The 26,881-nt window shown below is 49.6% G+C and overlaps 2 protein-coding genes across 5 annotated transcripts in view; both read right to left on the reverse strand.

Annotated features, from left to right (window-relative positions):
- Positions 1-532: 532 nt before the first annotated feature.
- MAN2C1 (mannosidase alpha class 2C member 1) lies at positions 533-11,513 on the reverse strand. Of its 2 annotated transcripts, XM_082842878.1 has the most exons (26): positions 11,405-11,513; positions 11,025-11,150; positions 10,463-10,586; positions 9,241-9,311; positions 7,991-8,168; positions 7,492-7,681; positions 6,232-6,338; positions 5,939-6,049; positions 5,652-5,744; positions 5,408-5,524; positions 5,087-5,182; positions 4,845-4,990; positions 4,371-4,494; positions 3,889-4,010; positions 3,696-3,781; positions 3,424-3,579; positions 3,117-3,214; positions 2,837-2,931; positions 2,473-2,577; positions 2,215-2,371; positions 1,980-2,123; positions 1,483-1,592; positions 1,303-1,382; positions 1,020-1,168; positions 824-933; positions 533-751 (listed from the first exon to the last, which is right to left on the reverse strand). In XM_082842878.1, the coding sequence occupies exons 1-26, from the start codon at positions 11,503-11,505 to the stop codon at positions 625-627; spliced, it is 3,123 nt and encodes a 1,040-aa protein (XP_082699004.1). In that variant the 5' UTR covers positions 11,506-11,513; the 3' UTR covers positions 533-624. The 2 variants fall into 2 exon arrangements, with proteins under 2 accessions (XP_082699004.1, XP_082699005.1); XM_082842879.1 differs by having other exon boundaries at positions 2,837-3,227.
- A 1,815-nt stretch (positions 11,514-13,328) lies between these two features.
- Positions 13,329-26,881, reverse strand: part of SIN3A (SIN3 transcription regulator family member A) — a 66,682-nt gene continuing 53,129 nt past the window's right edge. For all 3 annotated transcript variants that reach the window (XM_082855063.1, XM_082855061.1, XM_082855062.1), the window contains exons 18-21: positions 22,842-22,934; positions 21,828-21,922; positions 17,249-17,456; positions 13,329-14,935 (exon numbers count right to left, since the gene is read on the reverse strand). In XM_082855063.1, the coding sequence (XP_082711189.1) occupies positions 14,705-14,935; positions 17,249-17,456; positions 21,828-21,922; positions 22,842-22,934 (627 nt within the window). In that variant the 3' untranslated portion in view covers positions 13,329-14,704. The remainder of the gene's footprint in view (positions 14,936-17,248; positions 17,457-21,827; positions 21,923-22,841; positions 22,935-26,881) is intronic.

A 26,881-nucleotide genomic window follows, 5' to 3' on the forward strand; every position in this document is an offset into this window, starting at 1 on the left:
CCGTCCCCCGGGGCAGCCCAGGCTCTACAGCTCCTCCAGTCCAGGATTCCTCATGTGGCTGCTCCCCTAGACTAGTCCAGACTAGTCAATGCTCCCCTCCTAGTGGGGACCAGCCAGAACCCACCCACCAGGCCTCCTCCCCAGCCCCAGGCCCTCTGCCTGTGGACACGGGGGAAGAGCTGCTGCTGCTGCTTTTCCCACCACCCCACCGGCCGCACCACATGGCATGCGGGATCTTAGTTTCCCGACCCGTCCCCTGCACTGGAAGCTCGGAGTCTTAACCACTGGACCGCCAGGGAAGACCCAGAAGAGCGTCTTATATCGTGGTCTTACAGTCAGCTTATGGTCACCGATATCCCCCGTCTCTGTCATGGGGCCTGCAATCCAGACCCTGCGCGCACAGATAACCTTAGATCTTGCCCCTGTCCCCAGATGCCTGGGGTAAATACTTCCCCCCTCAATGCCTGAGTTTGGGACCTGAGGGGACTGAGCAGGGGCTACCAGCAGGGTTCCTAAGCCAAGCGTTTATTGTTCAAGAGGTAACCTGATCCTTGCTTCAGGCTTGAGAGGCAGAAATGAGGAGCCCCCAAAGCCTTCCACAAACAAAACCCCACGCTCAGGGACTCAGCTCGGTGCGGGCTGCAGCACGAGCAACAGGGACTGCACTTGGAAGGGAGAAAAGGTGAGCTTCAGGCGGCCGTCCCGAAGGGACAGGGGGCCAGCAGGGTCACGGCGCTCCAGGAGGTCACAGCTGGAGAACAGGAGGGACCATGAGGGCCCCGCGAGGGCAGGACTCCCACTCCCACCCCGCGCCCCCACTCACAGGACGGCCTCCTGAACCGGCAGCGACATGTGCAGCCAGCAGTCCACGTGGCTGCCGTGGGCCTCGTACAGCCTCAGGACCAGCTTGCGGCCCTGGAGGCTGGTCTCCGCCTACGGAGGGAGGTGGTGGTGGGCGGGGCCGAGGGCGGGCCCAGCTCGGGACCCCGGCCCGCTCCCCGCACCCCACCGGCCCTTGCCTGTTTGACGGTCTCCAACACGACTGCGGGCGAGGACACTGAAAAGGCGCTCCAGGCGGCGGCGGGTGCCGGGCCTGGGGTGGGCAGCGCCAACAGGGGGAAGTTGAGGCTGTAGGCAGCGGGAATAACGCCAGCGTCTTGGAAGGACCCTGGGCGCAGACCGGAAAGGGACGCGTGGTGGAAAATGAGGGTAGGGGCGTGGGACTGCTGGAGTGCTCCCCACTTACCGTTGGGGCAACCGAGGCTGAGAGGGGCAGAGAGGTATCGGGGCCGCAGCACTCACCCTCATGCGGCATCAGCGCGTAGGTGAACTCGTGGCGCCCCATGTCAACCGTGGCGTCAGGGGATTTGGGCGCCCGCAAGCTGGGGTGGGGAGGGTGGTAAGGGCCAGGCTGGAGCCGCCGAAGTTCTGTCCTGGGAAGACCGCGCTCCCATACCCGTCCCTGGGAGGCACCCCACTCACAGGGAGAGGCTGAGGACGCTGCCTCGCACTGACGCGCCATACTTGCAGTCATTGAGCAGAGCCAGCCCAAAGCCGTGCTCTGACAGATCCATCCAGCGGTGGGCCCACACCTGGAGGGTAGATCGGAGACCCACTTGGTGGCCCCGCCGCCTCCTCGTGCTCCAGAGCTCCTGTCAGTAGACTGAGGGAAGCTCTGGGACCACACGATTGAATGCCAGCTCTCACTACAGGAGGCCCTGCGCACACCACACAACCTGTCTAAGCCCCGGCTCCTCATCTGGGAAAGGGGGATAAGGGTACTTACCCCACCAAATGGGCATGAATATCAGACTAAACAGAAAGCATTTAGCACCATGCCTGGCGTACGTGTCAGGAACCAGCAAATACTGACCATCATCTTCCTCCTCCTCACCCCATACCACACAACGAGTCTCTCCCCAGCCAGGGAGGATCCAAACCCTCCACCACACCCCGCCCCACCCCACCCCACGTCAGACCTCAAATCGGGCCCAGTCCCAAGAGGTGTTGTAGTGGGTGGGCCGCTGCAGATGTCCGAACTGGACCTCAAAGGTGGCCTGGGGGCTCCGCACACGGGCAGGGAACTCCACCTTCAGGAACTTGTGGGCCTCGTGCCAGTGCACCTGTCGGGGGTGGAGGTAGGGGTGCAAGGGGAGGAACCCCTCCTCGCCGGCCACACCCAGGGAAGATGCCCACTGCCCTGCCCCCTGCTACCTCGGTGTGGAAGCGGACATAGGGGCAGCCGACGTCCAGCACCACCTCTTGGCTGAGCCGACTACTGGGGCTGATCTGCAGCAGAAACCAGGCGCTGCCCCGCATGCCACCCTGAGTGCCCACGGCCAAGGTCCCTGCCTGGCCCAGCACTGGCTTCCTGGGGAACAGGGGAGGGAGGCGCTGAGCCAGGACGGCCTGGCGGAGGGGGCCCAATACTCTCCTATCCCACGCCGCCCCTGAGTCCTTCCCACCCCGCACCGTGTTTCTAGGTGGTAGTCCATGACGTCCCACGCGTCCCAGTACAGGGGGACATCATCGAATAGCACAAACTGGTTCCCCACGGCACCCTCAGCAACGGCCTCCCTGGAAGGACATGGAGACTGGCGCTTTACAACTGTATGACCGCAGTCTCTCCAGCTGAGTGAGGTGGGTGGGGTGGGAGGTAGGGTGAGTAGGCCCAGAGGACAGGAGACTCCTAACCCAGCCGGCCCCATTCCATGTGTGGGTCCCAGTCCTGAGCCACCTGTGGGCTACTGTGGTCAGCTGTGGCCAGGGGACAGAGGGAATGAGAGGTCTGGGGTCCCCTGCCAGGCACTGGGAGAGGGCAGTGAGGGGTTAGCACCTGCCGGAGGCCACCAGCACCAGAGACGTCAGGCGGCCAGTTGGGTCCAGCCTCACCCGGATGATGCCGTTGTCCAGAGTCACAGAACCGTCAGTCTTGGTGGAAGGGGGCCTTGAGGCTAAGTCCGCAGAAGCTTCCCGCCACCAATAGCCCGCCCAACCCCAGCCCCAGCCCTGCCTTGCCACCTGCTCCAGGTTGGGGAGCTCAGAACCCCCACGTTGGTTGTCAGGGACAGCCCAGGACAGCCAGCCCCCGCCCACTGCGATGTGCCAGCACTCACCTCCTGCACTACAAACACAGGCTGCTGGGGCAGCAGGGGCTGCAGCGAGGTGGGGGTGGGAGCAGGAGCATAGCCCATGCTGGGCACTGTCACCAGAGCTGGGGATGAGGCCTGGGCATCAGCGCAGCCTCCTTCACCTTCCAGGAACCATACTCGGGGCGGGGTGGGGGGCTGGAGGGGGTGAGTATTACTAGTACTCTCTAGCCTGGGGCAACCCGGGGCAGAGATCTCCAGGGGAATGTCCCCAACTCTCGATTTGGCCTTGATCCCTCCTGCTACAGTAGCCACCCTTCTCCCCAGCTCATACCTAGGCAGTGGGCCCCACCAGGCCTGGGCAGGGCCAGCACTTCAGTGCGCTTCCAGGGCAGTGTGTTGACAATGAGGAGGCCCTCAGGACCTGGCTCCCCGGCACAAAGGGCTGCGGCTGCAGCGCTGAGCAGCGTGTTGCCACGGGAACGGATGTCTGGGGAGAGACTGGCTGGTCATGGGTGGGCAGTGGGTCTGGGTGACCCCTGAATGTCCCACAGGAGACACTCTGCCCTGGGTGCTGGAGAGCAGCGGAAATGTTGTCAGCCTCACCTTCGTAGTGGCACATGGCTTCCTCTGCCACCAGCTGGATGCAGCTTCCAGTCACCACATCGTGGAACTGGTTCAGAAGCAGGAGCCTGCGGGGGGCCAAGGGCAGGGCTGCGGAAGGCTGGGAGGGAGGGGCAGCCGCAGAGGTGTCTGGGGTGAGGCTGGTGGGTGGCAGGGGAGCAGAAGACAGACTGACCTCCAGAGGTCCTGCAGCTGGGCGGCCGGGTAGAGGAACTGGGCACTGCGGGCCAGGGCCAGGCTGCTGAGCAGCTCCACGTCATGCAGGATCCGCTCACACTCCCGGTTCCCCTTCTTGATCTGAGCCCAGGGTAGGGAGAATCAGTCTAGAGTCTGTTCAAGCATCCCAGGACATCTTCCAAAGCCTTCCCCTACTCAGAACCCCTGGTGGCTCCCCAGGGCCTCTTGTGAGTTATCTACCCCAGATGCCTCCCTGCTCTCCCCTCAGCCCAAGCCCTTCCTCCCTCAGGGATGCTCAGTCCTGCCTCCTCCAGGCTCCTGACCACCCAGCTCTTGCACTTCTCTCCTCTCGCCTCCTCCGTGGAACACAAGCCTCTTCCCCCAGGTCTGGGCTGGGCTCTGTCCCCTGCTTCCTCCTCTGACCCTCTGGGCCTCTCAAGGGCACGCCCTCCCCATTTGGCTCAGCAACCAGCTCCTGACCTGGGCATGGGTGGTGTAGGTGCCATTATGTAGCTCCAGGAAGAGCTCTCCGACCCACGTGCACAGCTGCCCCGAGTGGCCCTCCAGCGCCGAGAAGAGTCGCTCCGGAGAAGAGAACTGCACCCTGAGGGAGACTGCAAGCCTGGGTCTCCCAGCTTGGCCGTGCGATTCACCCTTCTTCCATGCAAGGGTGACAAGAGACCCAGTCCCGACAGAAAGGAGCCACGCCCAGAAAGCTCCCTGTCCACACAAAGCCAGTTCTGGACACCCCAGGAGAGTTTTCTCTCTAGTAGGTTTAAGCCCCGTCCCACCTTTAGCTTTCCCCCCACCCTACCACCAGGGTAGAAGTTGGGAGGAGCCCATGGTCTGGGACTGGAGGGGGACAAGGTTTAGGGGAGGTGTCGGGTGCAATATTTGAGCAGAAGGGACTAAAGGCAAGGGTGGAGGGTAGGGCTGAGTGAGCCCAGGCCTGACCTGGGCAGCCCATCTGTATTGCACAGCCGCTTCAAGCGGTCCACCATGGTCTGGGTGGGGCCACCACCCCCATCCCCAAAGCCAAAGAGGAAGGCACTGTGGTTGGTACGCCCCTTGTCCCGGTTTTTGGCCACAGTCTTCAGCACCTGCACAGGTGGGCTCAGGGTCAGCTTAGAACAGGACACCCAGCCCTCTCCGGCCTGCCTCCCATCCCCGACCTTGGCCACTAGGTGCCCTCTCACCTCCTCCACACTGCCCTGCATCCCATATGAGTCACCAGGCGGGAAGTGGGCCAGCACCCGGGAGCCATCCAGCCCCTCCCAGAAAAAGGTATGGTGCTGCAGGCAGGGAAACAGGTAGAAGAGAGAGGGCAGAGTCAGGGCTGAGGCAGAGCCGGGCCTCCTAGACCTGCCCCTCCTGTTGTGTGACCCTGGGGGAGGCATGCCTTCTCTGGGTCGGGGTTGGGTGGCTTGTCCAGGGCCCCTCAATAAGCCTGGACGGAGATGTATGGGCTAGGTGGGACCCAGGCCCACTCTGAGCCTGGTTCCCTGGGGCCTGCTCACCGGGAAGGAGTTCACCAAGTTCCAGCTCAGTTTTTGGGTGAGGAAGTGCCTGAGGCCACAGCTGCGCATGATCTGTGGGAGCTGCGCTGAGTAGCCGAATGTGTCTGGCAGCCAGAACTGCAGGGAAAGGGCCTCTGGGCACGGCAACCACGGCTCGGCAGCACGGGCACAGCCTCTGCCCCTCATCACTCAAGGGCAAGCTCCAGCCCCATGCGCCTGCAGGCGCAGCCGGCTCCCAGCCTACCTCAGAGCACATCTTCCCAAACTCCTGCAGGAAGAAGCTCTGTCCCTGCAGGAACTGCCTCACCATGGCCTCTCCACTGGGAAGGTTCCCATCCTGGCAATGAGAGAACAGGGAGGCAGCTGGGGTCAGCACCAGGTGGAGCTCAGGCCAACCACCCGGACAGGAGCAGCCAGGGCTCTGACACTGGGTTATAGTCAGTGCCCAGGGAGTGTCCATCTCCTCACAGGCCCACCTGTCTGTCTGCCAGAGGGGAGGTTTCTGGGGCCAGGGCTGTGGACTGCACTTACCATCTCCACCCAGGTGCCCCCGACGGGCACAAATTGCCCACGGCAGGCGAACTCCTGGAGCCGGGCATGCAGGCCAGGGTAGTGGCTCTTCACCCACGCGAGCTGCTGTGCCTGTGGGGCAGACGAGGCAGGAGCTGGGCCAGGGGGACAAGAACCCCACCCAGGGCTGAGCACCTGGGGCCCAGTGGGTGGCTGAGGGTGAGTAGCCCTGCCCCTCAGGCCCCAGAAGCCCTCGGAACCTCACACTAGCGCCCATTGGGCTCCAGGTACCACCGCACAGCCGTCCCTCTGACCTGGGAGCAGGCAAAGATGAACTCAGGATTCCGCTCCATGAGCTGAACGACTGTCACCCAGCTCCGGGCACATTTCCGCACGGTCTCCTTGAAGGGCCAGAGCCAGGCTATACGGGGAGGAGGGTGGAGGATAGGAGAGCAGCAAGGTCCCCAGCTCCTCACAGATCTCCAGCCGCACCCCTGCCCCCCAGCATCCAACCACGCCCAGCCTGGACCTCCAGAGGGTCATCCTAGCCTTCCGTCCATCCCAGGCCCTTTCCCTGCAAAGTCCTGTGGCATCTCTCCTGAGCTGTCACTTTACATCACTCTTGCAAGGCAGGAGTAGGGACTGGGGAAAGGAGGTTGGCTGGGCCTATCGGATCAATTTTACATCAGGAAATGGGGGCCCCAGTCCCTGGAACAGCCTTACTCTGAGGTTTAGACACCCCTGAGAGGATCCTATAAGAGGCAGTGGGGGTTGGCCCTTCCCCTGCACGCACATTGAAGGACAGCCTGGAACAGAGGGCACAGCTTCCTGAGATGGACCTGCCTGGGCCAGCTGTCCCGCGTGAGGCACTACAGCCTCTTGCAACCTCTAGGCCTCAGTTCCTTCTTTACCAGCCCAGAACTCTACATCCCATGCTTTGGCACAGCAGAGAAAGCCCTTGTTCTGTGGTTCAGAAACTTTAGCTGCATCAGAATCAATACTTTGGGGAGTTTTTTAAAAATGTAATTTCCCATAAGCCTCACAGACACTGCAGACTTAACCAGGTTCAAAACTGACCTCCTAATCTTCCCCAGGAAACCTCTCCCTGGGCTTGAGTCCCCATCTCAACTACTTCCACATCACTCCTATCTGAGGACTTGGGCACTTGTCAAATTCTTACTCATTCTCACTCTGTTCAAAGGTCATCTCCTCTGAGAAACCTTTCTTGAATCCCCCAGACCCAGCTGGGTTAAATGCCTCTTCTGGGCTCCCCAGCCCCCGATCCTTCCCTCCATCCTGGCAGCAACTGTGTCTGCCTATTTTGTGATCACCAGTCTCTACAGTCCTACCCTCTCAATATCTAGCATGGGGCCACACGGGGCATCAGATTTTGTTGAAAGAATAAATGAAGCCACATCTAGCAGAGCCTACAGCCCATTCCCCTTTCCCCAGGGAAAACTGAGGTCCAAGAGGGGCAAGAACTCGATGTGGATCACACAGTGCTTCCAGGGCACAGCCAGGTCTTCGAGGCCACTCCTGCCTCCCCGAACCAGCCCAGCCAACTGCTGCCCTACCTGTATCAATGTGGCAGTGCCCCAGGGCATGGACGGTATGCTGGCTTTCACCCCCACGTTGGCCAAAGAACTTGGAGGCCAGGGCCTGGGCCACTGGGAAGGTCTCCGGCTGGGCGGGGTCACATATGTTCACCATCTGGTTGGCTGTGTACAGGGCCTGGTAGCTGCGCTGGTTGTCCTCCCCGAGGCCCTGCAGCAGGGTTCTGTCCCTTAATCCCCATCTCAAGCAAGGAGAGTCTCCAAAATTAGACCCCAGCTGATCTCCCACGGGTTCTCAGCAGAGCTCCTCCCTACCTCCAACCCTGTGCTCCTGCTGGCCCCCCTGCTCAGCACTGTCTCCTTCCTCCCCTTTACACAGGGAAATCCTCTCAACACTCAGGCAGGCATGAAACACCCTCCCTATTCTGGATTCCCAGAGCTCCAACTATCTGACCCAAGAAACAGCCTGCCTGGAACAGGGCTCTAGAGGGTGAGCAGGTGGCGCGGGGGTGTCGAGTACCTTGGCCATCCCCAGCAGCAGCTCCAGATCCACCAGGAGCTTATGGACATCCCGGTGGAACACGGCCAGCTCAGCCCGGCTCACCTGGAACATCTTCTCTGGGTCAGGGGCTGCGATCATGGTTCCCTTCCCGGCCCCCAGGAGCCCATTGCAGGCTACTTCCACATAGAGGGTCAGGCTACAAATGCGGGGAGGCAGCCTCAGGCCAAGGGACTGGCAGAGGACTCTGGGGCTTGGGGAGGGAGGACCAAAGAGGCATCCAGCAGACCCCTCCCTATTCACCCCCAGGATCTACCACCCAGAGGATCTCACAGTTATGTCAGGTGCGTGTGAGAGAGGGTCATGGTAGAAACAACAGACTACACCAAATTCTGCTGATGAGTGTTCTGCCTTGGTTGGGGTGAATAAGTAGCCAAGTTTGGAACCATGTGAATTATACTGTTGTTTAGACTTTTATTTCCAAAGCTGTCTTTACAATGCACTGCCTTGGTCTCAGAACCCTCTTTGCACATTAAAAACATGTTTGGATCTCCCAGGTCCAGTCTTTCAGAGCAAAGATCCATTAGCCAATATGGGCAGGCCACTGTTTGGAGAGCATGGTGGGCTGTGGTGCTGTTCTACTCAGTCTTCAGAGAGCAAACATGACTTCCTTCGGGAAGCCTTCCATGACTCTCCTCTTATCCCTCTCCCTAGTCTAGAACAGATTTCTTATGTTGAAAGTTTTTTCTTTCAAAGCCCTCATCAGTTTTGCAATTATTAAGTATATGTGAGTCGCCCTTGCTGTCAAGAATCACATCATTCACCATCAGTCCCAGTGCCTGGAAACATCAGATACACAATGTTCAATAAATATAATACCTAAGAAGAGTTTTTGATAGTGTCATAAAATGCATGTTATAATATGGATTTTTTAAAAATCAGGATTCAAAATATCAAAGAAATACAACCTCAACTAGTAAAAACTACATTTGAAAGAATTCCTGAGAAGAATGCTGACTATCCCATCACTAAGTGATGGGATAATGGGAGTTATTTACTTCTTTGTGCTTTTCTGTATTTAACCCAAGAACGAAAACACTATCTTTATAGCCAGAGAAATCCTGCTTTTCAAAAATAAACTATGAGAGTTGAAGATGGTTGTATTGAAAGTGGGTGTGTTTCTCAGATGGCTCTGGGCCTCAGCTCCTCCTTGCCCACTGATGCTCCCTCCCCTACAGCACTGGTCAACCACAGCACAGGGACTCACTCACCTCCGGGGGTCTTCTTCCCCCAGCTTTTCAGTCAGGACATAGCTGGTCTTCTCCCCCTCTTTGGTCAAACCCTGGTGGGGAGTGCAGTGAAAGAGACAGGACCTGAGGCTTGTGAACAGCTCAGATGAAGTATAAGCTGAGGGAGGCCAGGCCCCTCTACCGGGTCCCTAGCACTGGCTCCTCTCTCCCAGACAAGGCCAAGATTGACAAATCAGGGACCTCTGGTAGCAGGTGCCCCAACCCCCATGGCAGTCAGTGCCATGACCACCAAATGGCACCTATCTGCCAGCAGAAAAGCCACTGGTCTTGTGGAGTCTTGGGGAGGTATCAGGTCCTTGGCGGCTTCTGGTGGCCTCTGTACCCCTGAATAAGCATCTGAAGGTAAAGTCTATGAAGTCAGGGACAGGTTTACCTCATTCCCCACTATATCCCCAGTGCTTAGCACAGGGACCTGCCAGAGAGGGCACTCAGGAGACATCCTGCTGAGCCAGTGAAGGGAGGGAGGGAGGGGTCTGCCATCTTTCTGTACAGGAAGAACAACAGTCCTGACCTGAGACTGAGGGTTAGTCAAACTGAAATGGAAGCTGTGTGAACCTGAACAAGTGTGTTAACATCTATATATCTGTTTCTTAGTCTGTAAATGGCCATAAAGACCTACCACATAGGATTTTAAAGGTTAAACCTGTTAAGGTTGGATGCATAAACAAGGTACTTAATAGTGGTTATATCCGGGGAACTGTGGGTGAGGTAGCAGGGAGATATCCATTATTTCAGGTGAAGAGGACTTTTTAAACTTTATATTATCCAGAACTGTTTCGAAGTCTCCCTCCCCGACTGCCATAAGCATATATTCCATATAATAAAAACCAGTTTATTTAAAACTAAAAATAGAAAGTGATATAGTCTGCAAAGTCACTAGTCTGGCACCTAGTAAAGGGTTAATAAATGGATCTGCTGTACCTATTATTGTACTTGATTAATAACTATTTTCATCCCAGAATGGGAGGGTGACCAGTCAGTGGCAGGGTTGGTTTAGTATTATGTTGAGACCCTCAGCGATCCTCTCAAACATGAGAAGGAACAATTACACAGGGGCCCAAGCAACAACTTGTCCAGTCCTGAAATCCTGATACCACCCTGCAGGCATAGCCACTCAGCTGTGGCTTCTCCAGAGACCAGGGCTGAAATGTGGCCATACCTGACCTAGGGCAGGGCTCCTCACCTGGACAGGTTCCCCATCACGCCACACCAGGCCTTCTCCATCACTTTCCCAGCGAAGGTGAACTTCCTGACCCACCCATGCCTCTGGGATGGTCAGCTCCACCCGAAACCAACAGGTCCACCATCTGCAACAGAACCACTAAGATGGGCCTAGGGGTCAAAGCCCTTTCCTTTCGACATACTTCCTTGGACTAAGGGTCAGCAGGGACTTGAGACTTTCACCAAGTATCTGCAGCATCACAAGGTATTCAGCTTTGATCCACAAGCAAGGAGCAACGGGGTGTACAGCAAGGTGAGGGAAAGAGGCAGAGAACCAGGGGTCTGTGATTTGTCCTAGAGTGTCCTGCCTAAGGGATGTCCAGGGACTGGGAGAAGGGGGGAAATGAAAATTCTCCCATTAAGTCTTGAGGGATCAGGGATCTGCTCCCAGCAGAGGGTGCTGCTCTGCCCCAAGTGACTGTCTAGGGCACAGGGCCGACAATGGAGGTGTGGCCCTTAGGGGAGGCGAGTAAGCCGGGAGCGGGGCCCTATCGGCCCCGCCCTCCCTCTGGAGAGTTACCCACGTGGGTCCGAAGCTGTCGCCGACCTGCGCGGGGTGGAAATCCTGCTGGACTGCCTCCTGGTAGGGAAGCCTTTCGGGCGTCAAGAAGCTGGAGAGCTCGGCCACTGGGCAGCTGTCTCCGAAGAGCCTGGGCGGGAGGGGCAGGTGGGCACGCGCCAGTGGGCCAGCCGGCGGGTGGGGACTCGCATTCCCTCGATCCACCGCCGGGAGGGCTGCCTCACAGCTCAGTCTCCCCCATCCCCTCCTCCTGGGCCCCAGCCCTTTCCGCGGCGGGCACTTTGTCCCTCGGCCCAGGTGGCCGAAGCTTGGGTTTCCCCCCGGACGGGAAGGCTAGAGACGCGTGGAGGCGGCCGGCCGGCGCCATGGACGAGGTGGCCACACCTGCCGCGGAGATTACAGTCGGTAAAGTAGAGCGGCGACACGAATTTCTCCACCCGCTCCAGCGTAGTGCGCCAGTGCTTCAGGGCCGGCGCCGCCGCCATCGCCGCGCGCTCTCTCCTCTCCCCGGAAGGCCCCAAACGCTGCCGGCGCGGTCCACGGCCTGGAACCAAAGGTTCCGGCGTCCAAAGGGCGCCTTCCAGGCCCGGACAGCTTTTCTTGGAACACCAGCGGCTGTGTGAAGTCTCGCTGCTCTGAACTTTGAGCAGGGAGCTGAAAGCTAAAAGCCGCACTTCCGATGCTCTCCTCTTATCTCGTCCGAGCTGGTGGCCGTTTAGGGCAAATCCCTAAATAAAATAGGAAGTTTGACGCTTTGATTCTGCAAAAGGCCTGGGACAGACACAAGCCGTTAGGCACGACGGGTGGGAGCCTGGGTTGCTGCCGACGCAGGTCACCTAGTCTTAGAAGCTGCAAGCGGGAACCTCCCTGCCCTCTGGTCCCAGCCCGCCCTCTGGCTATCTCGAACACCCGTGTCCGCTTAACGTGGCAAGAGCCGGGGCGCCAGGACCGGTGCTTTAAAGCCAATCGGCAGACATGCGTTAAATAGAGCTTTGCACCCCAGTAACCTCAGCTTCCTCTACTACATGTTTTATTTTATGTATATGGCTAAGTGCTGCCCATTGCCAGAAACTCCGAAGATTTTGATTTGAGATAGCAGATCACAGACACAGAATTCATGATCCTAACAGAATAATGTATTTCCCTACACGGGACTGAAGAGTTCAGAGAAGCCATAATGCCAGAAACACCTCCAATTTCATCCTCACGTTTCTCTGGTAATCTGTTGGCAGCTTGTTCCCCCCTCCTGGGAATGCTATGAAGTCCTTGTCTATAAAATCATTAGGAAGAAAAGTATATACACAACATGAGCCCTGATATTTTAATGGAAATACTGACCAAGTTTACAACATTTCAAATGCAAATCATAGGGAAAGGTGATTAAGTACAGAATACCGAACGAGATTTAAAATATAACTTCCTGCTATAAGACAGGCTGAGTTGAGCTTGGAGCTCAGATGGCAGGAGGGATATAAATGCTGTTTGTGAAACCCTGGCTGTCGGTGAAGCTCCCCCTTCTTTTGGTTGCACTGGTAGGATGGGGTTTTCTCCTCTATTGGCCCTGAAACCCTATCCTGACCTGCAAGCAGCTGCTCTGGGCGTAACCCTATGCAGAGACAGCAACAGCTGGGGCTGCCCCTGGTCAGGTCCCATCAGTTCCCCCCCACCCCACCCCGGCCGTAATTCCAATTCAACATGGTCTTAAGCAAGCAGAGGTGAGTTATTGCTGGGAAAACCTGAAGATCATCCCCCCCAAGTGAGTATCACTCCATCTCCCAAGTCAGGCATTGCCCCAGCTTCACCAGAGAATCTCTTCCCACAAGGCTCTTTTGCCACCCTACACTTTTGGGCTCTGAGTCTCCTGTAGTTGTCCCATCCCTCCACTGCTCCCCACCACACCCAACAAAAAACTCTAAAATCGGAAAAGTCTACCATGTGTTATGAAAGTCCAGAGCCAAAAAATTTGTGGTTTTGTGGTGGTGATGTTGGGAATTTTTAATTAAAAAGCAAACAAAACCACACAAATCACTGCTGGTTACTTTACAGCTATGACTAGGGTAATGGTTGCTGGAGAAAAATTCACCAGAGTACTGGGAGGGGCTCAGTTGGTCTTTGTTCAGAAAGTCCAGGCTGACCACATATAAAAATCCTAATCAGTCAAGTTTAAATATCTGCCAGTTTAAATTTATGTAATTTAAAAAAATATATATGTATATATTCCATTTGCAGTTGCTAACGAAATGTATTGAATCTCCCTCCCAGCCCCATTTATACCACACACTCTGTACACACTTCTTTCAAACACTGGTTTGGTATTTAAGCTGTTCACTCCCATTTCCAAGAAGGATAAGAAAAAATACAGAAAAGTACAAACTACATAGCTCCACAACTTATCCAAATATAAAATATTTCCAAACAGCTGAAATAAGGGGGGAAAACACGTACTAAAAGAATGAATAATTCTATTTAAAAAATTTAAGATATTTTGATTTGGAACACATACAACTGACTGCTAACTATTTAAAGCAAAATCCTGTTTGTACCGTAGATAAGGAACTGAAGCCAAAATCCCTGCTTCACAGTAGTTCTCTGGTGAGGACAAGGGACTTGGGTTGAGAGTTTATTCCTTAAGTAAGAACCAAGCTTTATTTATTTACAAAAAAAAAAAAAAAAAAAAGTTGGGGCAAGGGGAAGACAAGTTTTACACAAAAGTACTACAACGGTAACTCCCTTTGGTAAAAAGTGTAATAAATGTCTTGTACATCTGTTCATAGGTACTAAATCTGAAGCCACATAGAACTATGGTACACAAGAAGCTAGAGCAGTTATGCTAGCACATCAAAGCATATTTCTTTTAATAAAAAATTGACAGTATGTACATTATTTACAAAAAAAAAAGAAAAACCAAGTTAAAACTGTGTGTCTGTTTGTGTGTGTGTGTGTGAGTAAAGCTGGTGGATGGCACTAGGGTAGACTAGTAAAGAAGCAGGTACAAAACAGTTCCACGGGAGCTAAAAAGGACAACTGATTTGAACTTGTTGAGGTTGAGAACCAGAGGAGAGAATAACGGGTGGGCAGCAAGGGATTCGTCAGGAATCAAATCCACAAGATGATCAATCCCAAAGCCAAATTGCAGGTCCCAGAGAAAATCTTAATGGGTGATCTAGATGTGCTCAAGTGACCAGGAAAAAAAAATCCAATACAGTTTTTTTTCCTTTTGGGGGGGAAGAGGAAAGGAGCAGTGACCATCAGAGTTACAATCCATCTAAGCATTGAGTCCTTCCCCAGTCTGTCAGTCAATGCTCGCCCATCCAATCAAGGTGTGAACAGCATCCGGTTCCCTCACTGAAGGTCAGGCCCCAGGAGGCTGCAGTCTTAGCTCTGCTGGTGTGTGCAAGCAAGCTGCATATCCCTGTGCTTGCATGGATTTCTTCCCCTCCAGGGCAGGGTAATGCCCAAAACCCCTGGGAAAAGTTCCAGCTCCAGCTTTGTAAGGTATCCACGTTCCTTATATGTAGCCCACTTGGTGCCAGGTTGCACCAGCCACACACAGATCAGGTGGCCATGTCCCAGAGAGGCCCAGTGAGGCTTGAAAGGCATCTTCCTTGTTTCTTCAGTGTGTGCGAGTACACGTGCCCCCCCAACACACACACACCCCTCAAGTTATCTGCTCTGGCTCTGCAGTTATGGGGCTTTGAACACTGTGCCATATTTGACACGGTACTTGTTAATGCTCACAAAGTGCAGGGTCTCTGTGTCACAGGTGGTGGTGCAGGGCACCAGGCCCTCCAGCCCCTCACCCATGAGCCACTTGCTGGTCTCCGCTGCCATTTCACGGGGCACATGCTCCTTGGTCCATTTATCTACCCAGGCCTGGAACCTCTGATGTAGCCGCTTGCTTACCCGCTCATGGGACTGCAAAATAGAATGAAGAAGAAAAAAACCCATGAACTAGGACTAAAAACCTTCAAATACAAAGCCCAATTTTCTCCTAAAGTGCCAGAAGAAAGATGTGGGCTTATCAGTGCTGATACCACTGATAAGTTAAAAAAAAAAAAAAATTAGGAGTCTGTTTAAAGAAAAGAATTGAAGATTAAGAACCTAGAACACATTAAGGAGTTGGAATTCAAAAAGCTCCCAAAGAAATACCAACACAGGGTCTGGGCAGAACTAGCTCAGTGCTTCTCGATTTTAGCCTCCTGCATCATTATCACATAGGGGGGCGGGGGTGGGGAGAGAACAACTTGATCAATCTGCAGTTTTAAACCAGCAACCCAGCTGATTCTAACATACCCGGAGTGAGACACTGAGTTGAGGCCGTTAGTCATTTCTGTCAGCGTGGCAATCCACTTCTAAGTAAAACAAGGTAAAGGGCTTAAAACCCACTCTCCCTTCCCGCTATTACCCCACCCTGCCCAGCACAGTGCTGGGCATAGCAGATCTTCAGTGGAGGTTTTTGTTCCTACCTATACATCTGGTAAATATTTATTAGTGCCCACAAGCAAGGCAGAGAAGGGGATACAAAGATAAATTAGGTGTTGCCCAGCTCCCCAAATCATTTGAATCAGAAACATGCAGGCATACAACACACAGCACTATGAGAGAAGTACATTAAAAATCGCCCAACCTATGGTTCCCACTTGAATGTTCTGTAGTCTTTTCATCTGCCTCCCAAACCTGGTAACCCCTTCCTATTAACAGATGTACCCCTAAACTTCCCATTTACTCAAGCAAAATGAGCAAAGAAACAAAACCAAAAAACAAAAACCACCAGGCATCATCCTTAATGTTCCCCTTTCTCTTAACCTCCCTACATCCAAACATTACCACATCCTGACAGTTATATGTCCAATCTTTTTTTTTTTTTTTTGGCTGTGCTACGCAGCATATGGGATCCTAGTTCCCCGACCAGGGATTGAACCCACGCCTCTTGCATTGGAAGCGTGGAATCTTAACCCCTGGACCACCAGGGAAGTCCCTCCAACCTAATTATAATTCCTCTACAACCCTGGTAGTCTGGGTAGACATCACATCTCATATGAATGAAAGGAGTCTTTCGAGTGGTCTCTGCCCTTCCAACTTGGTGCCCTCACTCGCTCTCATCAGTCTATGTCTTTGTCAACGATGTCTCAATGTACCTCAAACAAAATCCAAATCGCAGCCTAAGAGAATAAGTAATGTAGCCTCTGCCCACCCTTCCAAATTCATGCACCCCACTTTCCCTATGGCGCAAGCCACATTGATGTTTTTATTTTCTTGAAAATGCCAAGTCCTTTCCTCCTTCCCAGCCTTGTGTTTGCTTGTTTCCTTTGCCTAAAAAGTACCAACCCCCAGCTCTGCACCAGGTTGGATCCTTGTCATTGTTTAGGCCTCAAGCGTCACCTCTTTAGAGAGGTCTTCCCCAACAAAAGCAGGGCCCTGCCTGCCAGTTACCCTTGATCACTTCACCTAGTTTCTCTCCTTGGTAGTGCACATCATCACACTACCTTATATGCTCTACCTCACGGTTGTAGTCCCAGGGCCTGGCACAATACCTTGGTACATAACTGCACTAGGACTTTCACAATTCAGGTAGCATGTGAAAACAGACAGGATTCACACAAGCAATACTACCTGAAATGTAAATGCTAGGAGTAGCTTCACTGGAAGGTGCGACCAGCTGTTATCAACTGAATTGTGTCCCCACAAATTCATATGTTGAAATCCTAGCTTCCACCCCCCAGAATGTGATATTATTTGGAAATAACGTTGTTGCAGATGTAATTAGTTAAGGTGAGCTCATACTGTCTGTTGTAGGGTGGACCCATAATCCCACATGGCTGGCATTCTTTAAAAGGGGGAAATTTGGACACAGACATGCATTTAGGGAGAATGCCATGTAAAAATGAAGGCAGAAATATGCAAGCCAAGCAATGCCAATGATTGCCAGCAAACCAACAGAGGCTAGGAAAGGCAAGGAATAGTTTTTCCCTCACAGCCCTCAGAAGGTTCAAAGCAACTCTGCCAACACTTCGACCTTGGACTTCCAACCTCTAGAACTGTAGGACAATAAATTTCTGTTGTTTAAGCCACGCAGTCTGTGGGACTTTGTTACGGCATCCTTACTCAACAATTCTCAAATCCAAGAGATTTTCACAAAGGGAGAGAAACAACCAGAAGCCTCTGGGGCAGGCCTGGTCCTGGCTGAGGAGGGAGAAATGTGGAGAAATTCCAGTTACTGGTTCTCACCTGATGAGCCCGGAGCAAGGCGGTCCTCCGATACATGTAGTCCTCTGACTTGATCACATATACCATCTTATAGGAATTCAGCTTGAATCTACACTCCAGCTTATCCAGGCTATCCGCATTCTCCATGGTCTTCTTGCTGTTCCCTTCCTTCCCTTCCTTTTCCTGCTGTTCTCGACCACGCTGACACTTCCGGATCCGCCGCAGATTCCTACAAAGCAGCAAAGCCCTGCAGGATGAGAGCTCCTCCAGGTGCAGGTTCCCATGGCTGCCCCAAAAGTTTTTTATTTGCCTTCACAGCACGTATCACAATTTTAATTACATACATTTTTTTAATGTCCAGTGGTTTTATTGTTTAAAAAAATTTTTTTTCAACTGCAGAGATATAAAGAATAAAAAGAAATTGCCAACTAACCCCCTACCCCAATTCTCGAAATCCCACTTGCCTTGCCACAGGTAGCCACTGTTAGCAGTTTTCATTTAAAATCTTCTAGGTCTCTCTCAACTTTTCACTTAATGTCATGAAGATTTTTTCATTTCACTACAGATAGATTTGTGTCATTCTCTTTAACTGCTACAGAGGAATGTGTCTTAATTGAACAATTCCTTAACAGGAATTAATCAGGTCCTTCATCTGAACCACAGAGCACAGAAAATTACTTAAATGTCTATTTTTTTCAATTCTCCCACAGATGGTACATAACTAGTGCTATTCTACACATCTAGGAAAGAAGATAATTCACATCAGTGGATGCCTTGGCAGGCTTAATTCCCTCCAACACAAGCAGAGAAAGGTTGTCAGCTAGACAGTTCTACTGTTTCCTACACTTTGCTATTAAAAACATTGCTTCAGGGCTTCCCTGGTGGCGCAGTGGTTGAGAGTCCGCCTGCCGATTCAGGGGACGCAGGTTCGTGCCCCGGTCCGGGAAGATCCCACATGCCACGGAGCAGCTGGGCCCGTGAGCCGTGGCCGCTGAGCCTGCGCGTCCGGAGCCTGTGCTCCGCAGCGGAGGCGGCCACAACAGTGAGAGGCCCGCGTACCGCAAACAAAACAAAACAAAACAAAAAAAACGTTGCTTCAGTGAATATCTTTGTGTACACACATTTCCGTAGGACAGCAGTTCTTTGGTCCAAGGACTATTGGGGCCCCCACGATGCTTTTTAGGAAGTTGGAAGATCAAAACTACTGTCATAATAATACTAAAACAGTGTCTTTCTTTCTTTAAAAAAAAAAAAACAGTATTAACATTAGCATTGGCAGTGCAAAAATAATAGTGACTATTAAAAAAAAACCAATTGGTGATGGCACCGATCTGTCCTTAGATATCTTTGTACTCTTCTCTGGCCACACACTGGCAATTCAAAAAGGAAAGCTGCTCTGACTTAAGAATGTCCTTGATGAAATAATAACATCTCTTATTATTGATAAGGCCCTTAGTTCACATCTTTTTAACATACTGGGTGACGAAATGGGAACTAAACATAAAGTACCTTTGTGTGCCAAAGTACAATGGGATTCATGAAGGAAAGCACTTGAGCACTGCTTGAGCTGCACATGGTTCACCATTTTTACCTGAAAGAATAGCTGACTAGCCGATCTGGGGTATTTGGCAAATATTTTCTCAAAAGTGAACAAGGGAGACTGGTACTTCAAGGAAAACAACTGAGCACATTTGTTGCCAATGATAAAATTTAAGCTTTCAAGTAAAACTCGGAATTTTGGTAAACTGGTATTGGCCGGCATGAGGTGTGACAACTTCCCACTACTTAAAGATGTGACTGGGGCTTCCCTGGTGGCGCAGTGGTTGAGAGTCCGCCTGCCGATGCAGGGGACACGGGTTCGTGCCCCGGTTTGGGAAGATCCCACATGCCGCAGAGCGGCTGGGCCCGTGAGCCATGGCCACTGAGCCTGCGCATCCGGAGCCTGTGCTCCGCAACGGGAGAGGCCACAACAGTGAGAGGCCCGCGTACGCAAAAAAAAAAAAAAAAAATGTGACTGATGAGGTCAACGGCAATATTAATAAATGTGGTGTTTTTGGGGGTGCTGGGTGGGGGGTGGGAATACTGTAAAATGAAGACGTGTCAACATTTGGTAGGTCTGCATAACTTAGTGAACTAAAATGTTCCAAATAACCAACTGCATGAAGTTATAAAACCATGCATGAAAAAATTCAAAGTACAAGATAAACCAATGGATTTTGACATAACCACATGAAAAGTTCACTGATACTGCAACTAACCTTTAAGAAACTACTACTTGGACAGTTCTGCTGTCATATCAAAGAATATCCATAATTATCTGAAAGGATATGGAAATACTACTTTTTTCAGCTACATGTTTCAGTAAGGCCAGATTTTCTTCATGTATTTTGACGAAACAAAATAGTGCAACAGAATGAATGTAGAAGCAGATATGAGAATCCAGCTGTTCTTCTATTAAGCCAGACATGAAACAGATTTACAAAAATGTAAAGCAATGCCACTCTTCACTAATTCGTTGTTTTGAAGTAGCTTTTCATTAAAATATTACTTATGATAACACAGAATGCATTTAGCATTGTTTTTAATGAATTCATAAACATAGTAAACGTTTTTCAGTTTTAATTTCTAATGTGGTAAATATTACTAGATATAATCCACATAAACAAAAGTTTTTTTGGTGTATTCAATCTCTAAGACTGTAAGGGGTCTTAAGGACAAAAAGACTGAGAAAGAACCTCAGCTGTAATAGCTGTAAGGCAAATTATTAAAAATTAAAGTTCCAGGGTAAAGGTCCTATACATTTTAACTGCTCTGATCCTGGAATGATTGTATCAATATTTCCCCCCACAGTAAATCAAAGTGCCTCCCCTCTTCCCCACACACTCCATAACAAAGATTACAAATCTTTTTAAGAATTTTGCCAATCTGTTGAGAAATATACAATGTTATGTTTCATAAGCATGGAGGGACTTCCCTGCTGGGGCAGTGGTTAAGAATCCGCCTGCCAATGCAGGGGACACAGGTTTGAGCCCTGGTCCGTGAAGATCCCACATGCTAAGCCCATGCGCCACAACTACTGAGTCTGTGCTCTAGAGCCCGTGAGCCACAACTACTGAGCCTGTGTGCCACAACTACTGAAGCCCACGTGCCTAGAGCCCGTGCTCCACAACAAGAGAAGCCACTGCCATGAGAAGCCCACACACCACAACGAAGAGAAAGCCCGTGGGCGGCAACAAAGACCCAACGCAGCCAAAAATAAATAAATAAAATAAATTTAAAAAAAAAAAGCATGGAGACTAAATCTGTTTTGTTAAGAAAGGGGCCTGGCACAGAGCAGCTGCTTGAAGTCTGTTAAATGACTCAGTGAATGGAAGAAGCTGGCAGGGCCCTTCTGTTCTCACCCCTTTCCATGTTCCAATTAGGACTAAGTCTAATAATACTGGGATAATACCTTTCTGGGAATGTAAGACATGAGATTTCAATTCGCAAAATTTGGGGAAGGAAGAAAGTCAATCTACTACAGCAAAACCTATTTTCTACTTCTGAAACTCTGTCTTCATCCTCAGACAGAGGTCCAGCATACAATTTGTCCATATATGGGGAGGAAATTTTTTTTCGGTACGCAGGCCTCTCACTGTTGTGGCCTCTCCTGTTGCGGAGCACAGGCTCCGGATGTGCAGGCTCAGTGGCCATGGCTCACGGGCCCAGTTGCTCCGCGGCATGTGGGATCTTCCTGGTCCGGGGCACGAACCCGCGTCCCCTGCATCGGCAGGCGGACTCTCAACCACTGCGCCACCAGGGAAGCCCAGGAAATTTTTAAAATTCCGTGAAGAGAGTTAACATAGCAGGCCTAAGACTGCTATCCTTTGCAAACCATGCTTACAAGGTTGTCCCTTGGCTGGGTTCTGGCATCTTGGATTTTGGGAGAGTTTCCCCCATTCCCTGAATGATAAGAGTGCCTCACTGTACCTAAACTGTTTGTACAAAATAAACGGTTTATGCTGAAAACCTGCTTTCCTTCTGGAAGTCTGGAATTTTGGTACAAGCTAGGCAGAGGGTGCCTGCAGGAGCAGCACCCAATAAAACCCCCAGTACCAAGTCTCCAATGAGCTTCTCTGGTAGGCAGCATCTCAGACATATTGTCATAATTTGCTGCTGGAGGAATGAAGAGTGTCCTTGTGCCTCCAGTGGAAGTCACAGCCCCTTAGAAGCTTGCGCCTGGCATCCTCTGATTTTGTCACAGGCACCTTCTCCCTTTGCTGATGTAGCTTTGTATCCTTTCACTACAGTAAACCATCCCTGTGGGTATGCCTACATGCTGAGTCCTTGAGTCCTCCAAGTGAATCATCAAACCCTGGAGACTCTGACACACATTCCTGAAGGGAAGTTACTACAGACTCCTAAAACTCTTGCCTCCCTGATGCTTTGGCAGGTGCTCCAGGTAAGCTCATGGTGTAAAACCATACAAACCCTGAATTAGCATCCTCAGTAGAGAGAACAACAGAATAAGTGAAAACCAAGAAACTGAAAGTCATCTAACTCCTCGTTCCTAGACTGTGCATTAGTGTTATGCTGCCGATACATGAGTTGGTTCACTCACCGTGGGAGAAACACTGGTTTCCGTGCCAGGTGCTCACGAAGCTCAGGAGAGGTAGTATCAGAATTCATGTATCGCTCCACATAGTCTGACCAGCGCTAGGATTGTAAACACAAAATGGGGGTGGGGGAGAGAGCACAAAAACTGAACTCCAACCTCATCAGGTTGTCTAGCAAATTCTATGACTAAAATGTCTGAAATATTTAAATACAAGATCAAAAAAATCTCTTTCCATAATGACATGCTTGTTACTTGGTATTAAAACACAGCTTAAAAAAATCTGTGAGAATGCAAAACCGAAAGTTTCTCTGAGATACTTAACAGTTACCAGAAGTCATAAATGGTTAGAAGCTGGCTCACTGACAAGTTTTATTTCCCTACAGAGGGTTTTGTTAAAGAACAAAATGTATAGTGGCAAATGTTTGAAAATCAGTATCTTTCACATCAAAATCTAAATTTCTGGCATCTCTTTTAAAAAAAATTTAAGATTTGGCAACCACGAGCCAATATTCCCATAAAACAACAGTCTCCTCCCCTCCATATGCCCTCAGCACCATACATACATGTGGCTTGCATTTCTCATTAATATTACCTGCTAGACCCAACTATGATAACCAACTCACTCTGTCTACCCTGTGGGGTTGAGAACTCCTGGCTCCATCTATCCCAATAAAAAGTAAACATGACACAAAGGGTCAAGATGATACTGGGCAGATGGCACCTCCTTTGTTGTTTCTTGTGCTTTAGGAGAAAAACAAGAAAGCTGCCAACCATGAGACTTCCTCAGAGGAGAGGGCTTTCCTGAAAGCTAGATGAGACTGCCATCAATCCTAAATACCTTACCACCAGGCAGTCCTTTTCTTCAGCTGAAGATATGGCTGAAATGACCTGTACTTAAGCGTCAGGTCCTGACCCTTAAACAGGCTAACACTGGCTGGGCTTCTAGAAGACACTCACTGGGCAGACTCTCAGAACATGACATACTCTCCCCAGTTTCTGCAGTATACTCATCCATACCTCTGCTTCTACGGGGTCATCTGAGTTCTCCTCTTCCGTGTCCAAAAGCTCGATGGTCAGCTGAACCTGGCCTTGGCTCTGAATGAACATAAGCTGCAAATAAGAAACCTGAATGTAAACAAAAGACCATCTCCAAAGCTGTAAACAGATTCTCAAGGGTTGAGAGGTGGGGAGGCAATAAAGTTATAAAAAAAATTTTGCTCCAGTTGAAGAGATGAGGAAGATAACTCAAAAGCTTAGCAGGTGATAAAAAGGCAAAGGTCCAATCTTGCTACCAGCAAAATGAAATGTTAGAGCAAGAAGCACCATTTCATGTTTCTTACTTCTTGAATTAGCTAAAACAGTAATCAATATCAGAAAGTGCTCAAAAGTCAGAACCATAAAATGTCAATGCCATTTCACTTGATAATCCCATTTATGGGACTTGATACAAAGATGTAAACAAGCCTACAGTGTTTAAAAAAAAAAAGGAAACTTCTCATACCAAAGTGAAATGGAAAACATCAAACAGAAAACAGCAATCACATTTCCACCACAATAAAGACTACCCAAGAAATCACACATACCATGAGGTAAGGAACACAAAACATCAACATAAGAAGTGATCTGCTGCAATGGTACCAATCATATTTGAAACTGAGTTCTGCTAACACTATTTGTGTGATTTTTTAAAAAAATTCATATTTAAAAGCAGTACACTGATAGGGGCAAAACCAAGTCACATTTTGCACAAACGAAGTATCAAATGGTGATGGCACACAGATCTCCCCTTTTGGAATCCCAGGATTCTCAATGCCCTGATCCTAAGGGCTCGCTGCAGACCAGATCACTATAGGAATCAATGGTGAAGATCAGCGATTAGAAGAAAGCTTGAGAATCATTTATTTCAACATTCTTCATTTTACATAGGGAAAAACCTAAAATTCAGAAAGTTCTGATTTCTCAAGGCCACACAGCTAGTCAGTAAGCAAACAGGACCAGAAACCAGTTTTGGTTCACAGTTCTTCTGGAGAAGAAGAATTCCTATTTGCTAGTAAAATTTAAAAAGTAACAAGAACATAACATACACACATACAAACATAGTTACTTCCAAAATAGATATGAAAAAAACTGCTCCTAGGAGTTTGCTAAACCCCCCTGGATTTAGGATTAAAAAACCTAGAGTGTCGAGATTTGTCCCACTGCTGTAAAGAAACCACTCTTCAAAGTAATATTGAGAAGACAAGTCTCCTCTACATGCCTAAAACTGAACTCAATTTCATCCCAACAGGCTCCTCGCCTGACACCTGTCTTGTTAGGTCCTTTAGCATGTGTTCACCCCAACTCTCTAACCTCTGCAACCACTCTCCAAGTCTTGACTAACTTTATTATTAGATTGCCCACATCCATCACCCAAATTTGGTAACTGCCTCCAGTTGTAAACATGACTCTGATTCCTCCCCTCGTTACTCAGTGTTACTAATCTTCCTGAAAGCTCAAATCCAGTGGAATATTTAGTCCTTAAAAATGCTTCACTGCTCGCCAACCACAACAAAATTCATACCTTTTCCTTAGTTATGGCTGTGAAGATTCTCTACCATTTGGACACCCCCACCTCCTCTCCATGCCTCCTCTGCCAATCTCCTAGGCTTCATTCAACTAACACATAGTCACTGAATGTTTGCCATTTATTAGGCAGAGGCACACGCAGAAGAGAACATGGTTTCTTGCTTGGAGGAGCTCAATTTAGTGAAGGAAAAGGGATACAAATAGCTATATTTACATTACAACAAAATAACTACAAAGGTACTACTCTAGAAACATGCACAATATGTTATCCCCCCCTCAGTGAGATGAGAAAGATTTCACTTCACTGAAGTGACACTCAGCTGAGCACTGAAGGACAGGACATAGAGGAAGACCAATTGATTTCAGAGAAATCATGACAAAGAAAATCATATTTGAAAAAGTACATAAAAAGAACTACAGGGCTTCCCTGGTGGCACAGTGGTTGAGAGTCCGCCTGCCGATGCAGGGGACACGGGTTCGTGCCCTAGTCCAAGAAGATCCCACGTGCTGTGGAGCGGCTGGGCCCGTGAGCCATGGCTGCTGAGCCTGCGTGTCCGGAGCCTATGCTCCGCAATGGGAGAGGCCACAACAGTGAGAGGCCCGTGTACTGAAAAAAACAAAACAAAAAAACAAACAAAAAAAAACTACAACCCCTCTCCCCCGCAAAAGGTGAAGGATACGAGTAGGCAATACACAGAAGAGAAAAACAGGAAACAGTAGCAAACAGGGAAATGTGAATTAAAATATTTTTCTAATCATCTAATTGGCAAAAATAAGTTTGATAATACTAAGTGTTGACTAAGAATGGGGAAATAAATGCTCTTATCAAAGTGCACACCGGTATAGCCAGTCACTTTGGAGAGTGAAATGGGAATATCCATTAAAGTTTAAATTTTAAAATATGCATACCATTTAACCTAGTAATTTCATTTCTCTGCCTCTACCCTAAACAAACACTACCACGTGCACGCAAGGATACAAAATGCGGTTCAATGAAGCACTATTTGAGATAGTAAAAAATGGAAATAGTTTAAAACGTTTACCCATCAGGCAATGATTTTTTAAAAAAACTATGGTACAGGGAATTCCCCGGCAGTCCAGTGGTTAAGGACTTGGCGCTTTCACTGCTGGGGGCCCAGGTTCCATCCCTGGTGGGGGAACTAATATCCCACAGGCCACGTGGCATAGCCAAAAAAAAACCCCCAAAACAAACAAAAAAACCCACAAAAAACTATGGTACATTCATACTATTATGTATGACACAGCAGTTGAAAAAATGAGCTGGATCTATGTAAACCAAAATAGAGCAAATTCTAAGACATGTAAAAAAAAAAAAAAAAAAGCCAGATGTAAAATACGCTAATCCAATCTAAATCTAATCATTAATTTCTATATAAACATCTATGTGTCAATATATGCAAATGCACAGAAAAGGGTCTGAATGGATACACAGAGAGCTAAACATGCCTGATTTTTAAAAAAGCACTGTAGAATATGCATAGAAAAAAAATGAAGGGAGAGGAGGCGGGAGGTGGGGCTGGGCAGAGGATTTGAAGGGCTGCTTATTCTTAGCTTAATGCTAATACTATATGGACTTTTATTCTCTATATAAACATTTGAAAGAAAAAGGTCACTGTGATGACACGATTTTCCTGGTTACCAAGCCTTCTGTTCCTGCTATTCCCTCTGCTATTCTGACAACTATTCTTATCTACTGGGTGAGTCTACCCATTCCTTCATAGGCCCTCACCACACAATTTAATACACTGTTAACTCATTGTAGATGGGGATGATAATTCTGTCCACCATGAAAGTAAACACCCACTAAACTCATAATAAACATTTATAGATTTAAAACTCTGAAAGGCTTAGGAAATCTCTTCTGTAGTGGGAAAGTCCTCGGATAGTAGAACATTAGATCTGTGACTGAACTAGAAAACTCATTTCCAGGTCTTTGATTCTAAATTAAGCCAACAGTACAGGTGATAGATCAGAAACTAAAGAAATAGCTGAAAATAGAAGTGAACAATTTGAGGGTCAGATCATTAAAGTACATGGAACATGCCCACCAAGGTCAAACTTTTATTTAGCTTAGCTCTCTCTGCTAGGCCAACTACAAACCTTATTCTGGGCCACCTAAACCTGTGCTTACATTAATACATACAGGCTTTGTTCAACTATACACGTTTATTACATAGATGCAATCATAACACACATAATTTTGTGTCCTTTGTTTCAGTATTTTTATAATTTATAATTAACTTTTAAGAGCTGCAAAATATGCCATCCAGCATTCACACAATAGGCTGCCATTAACCATTCCCGTAAAGGGTTGGACACCTAGACTGTTTCCAGCTATTTGCTTTTCTAATTAGCTATTATAATGGTGGAAAACCGGAAACAACCTAAATGTCCAACTAGACAGGCATAATTTTCTATAAAATTAAATATCAAATAGTCATAAAAAGATGCTGAAGACCCAGAGGTGTTGC

The sequence above is a fragment of the Leucopleurus acutus genome, assembly GCF_964270905.1.
Source record: "Leucopleurus acutus genome assembly, chromosome: 1".
NCBI lineage: Eukaryota > Metazoa > Chordata > Mammalia > Artiodactyla > Delphinidae > Leucopleurus > Leucopleurus acutus.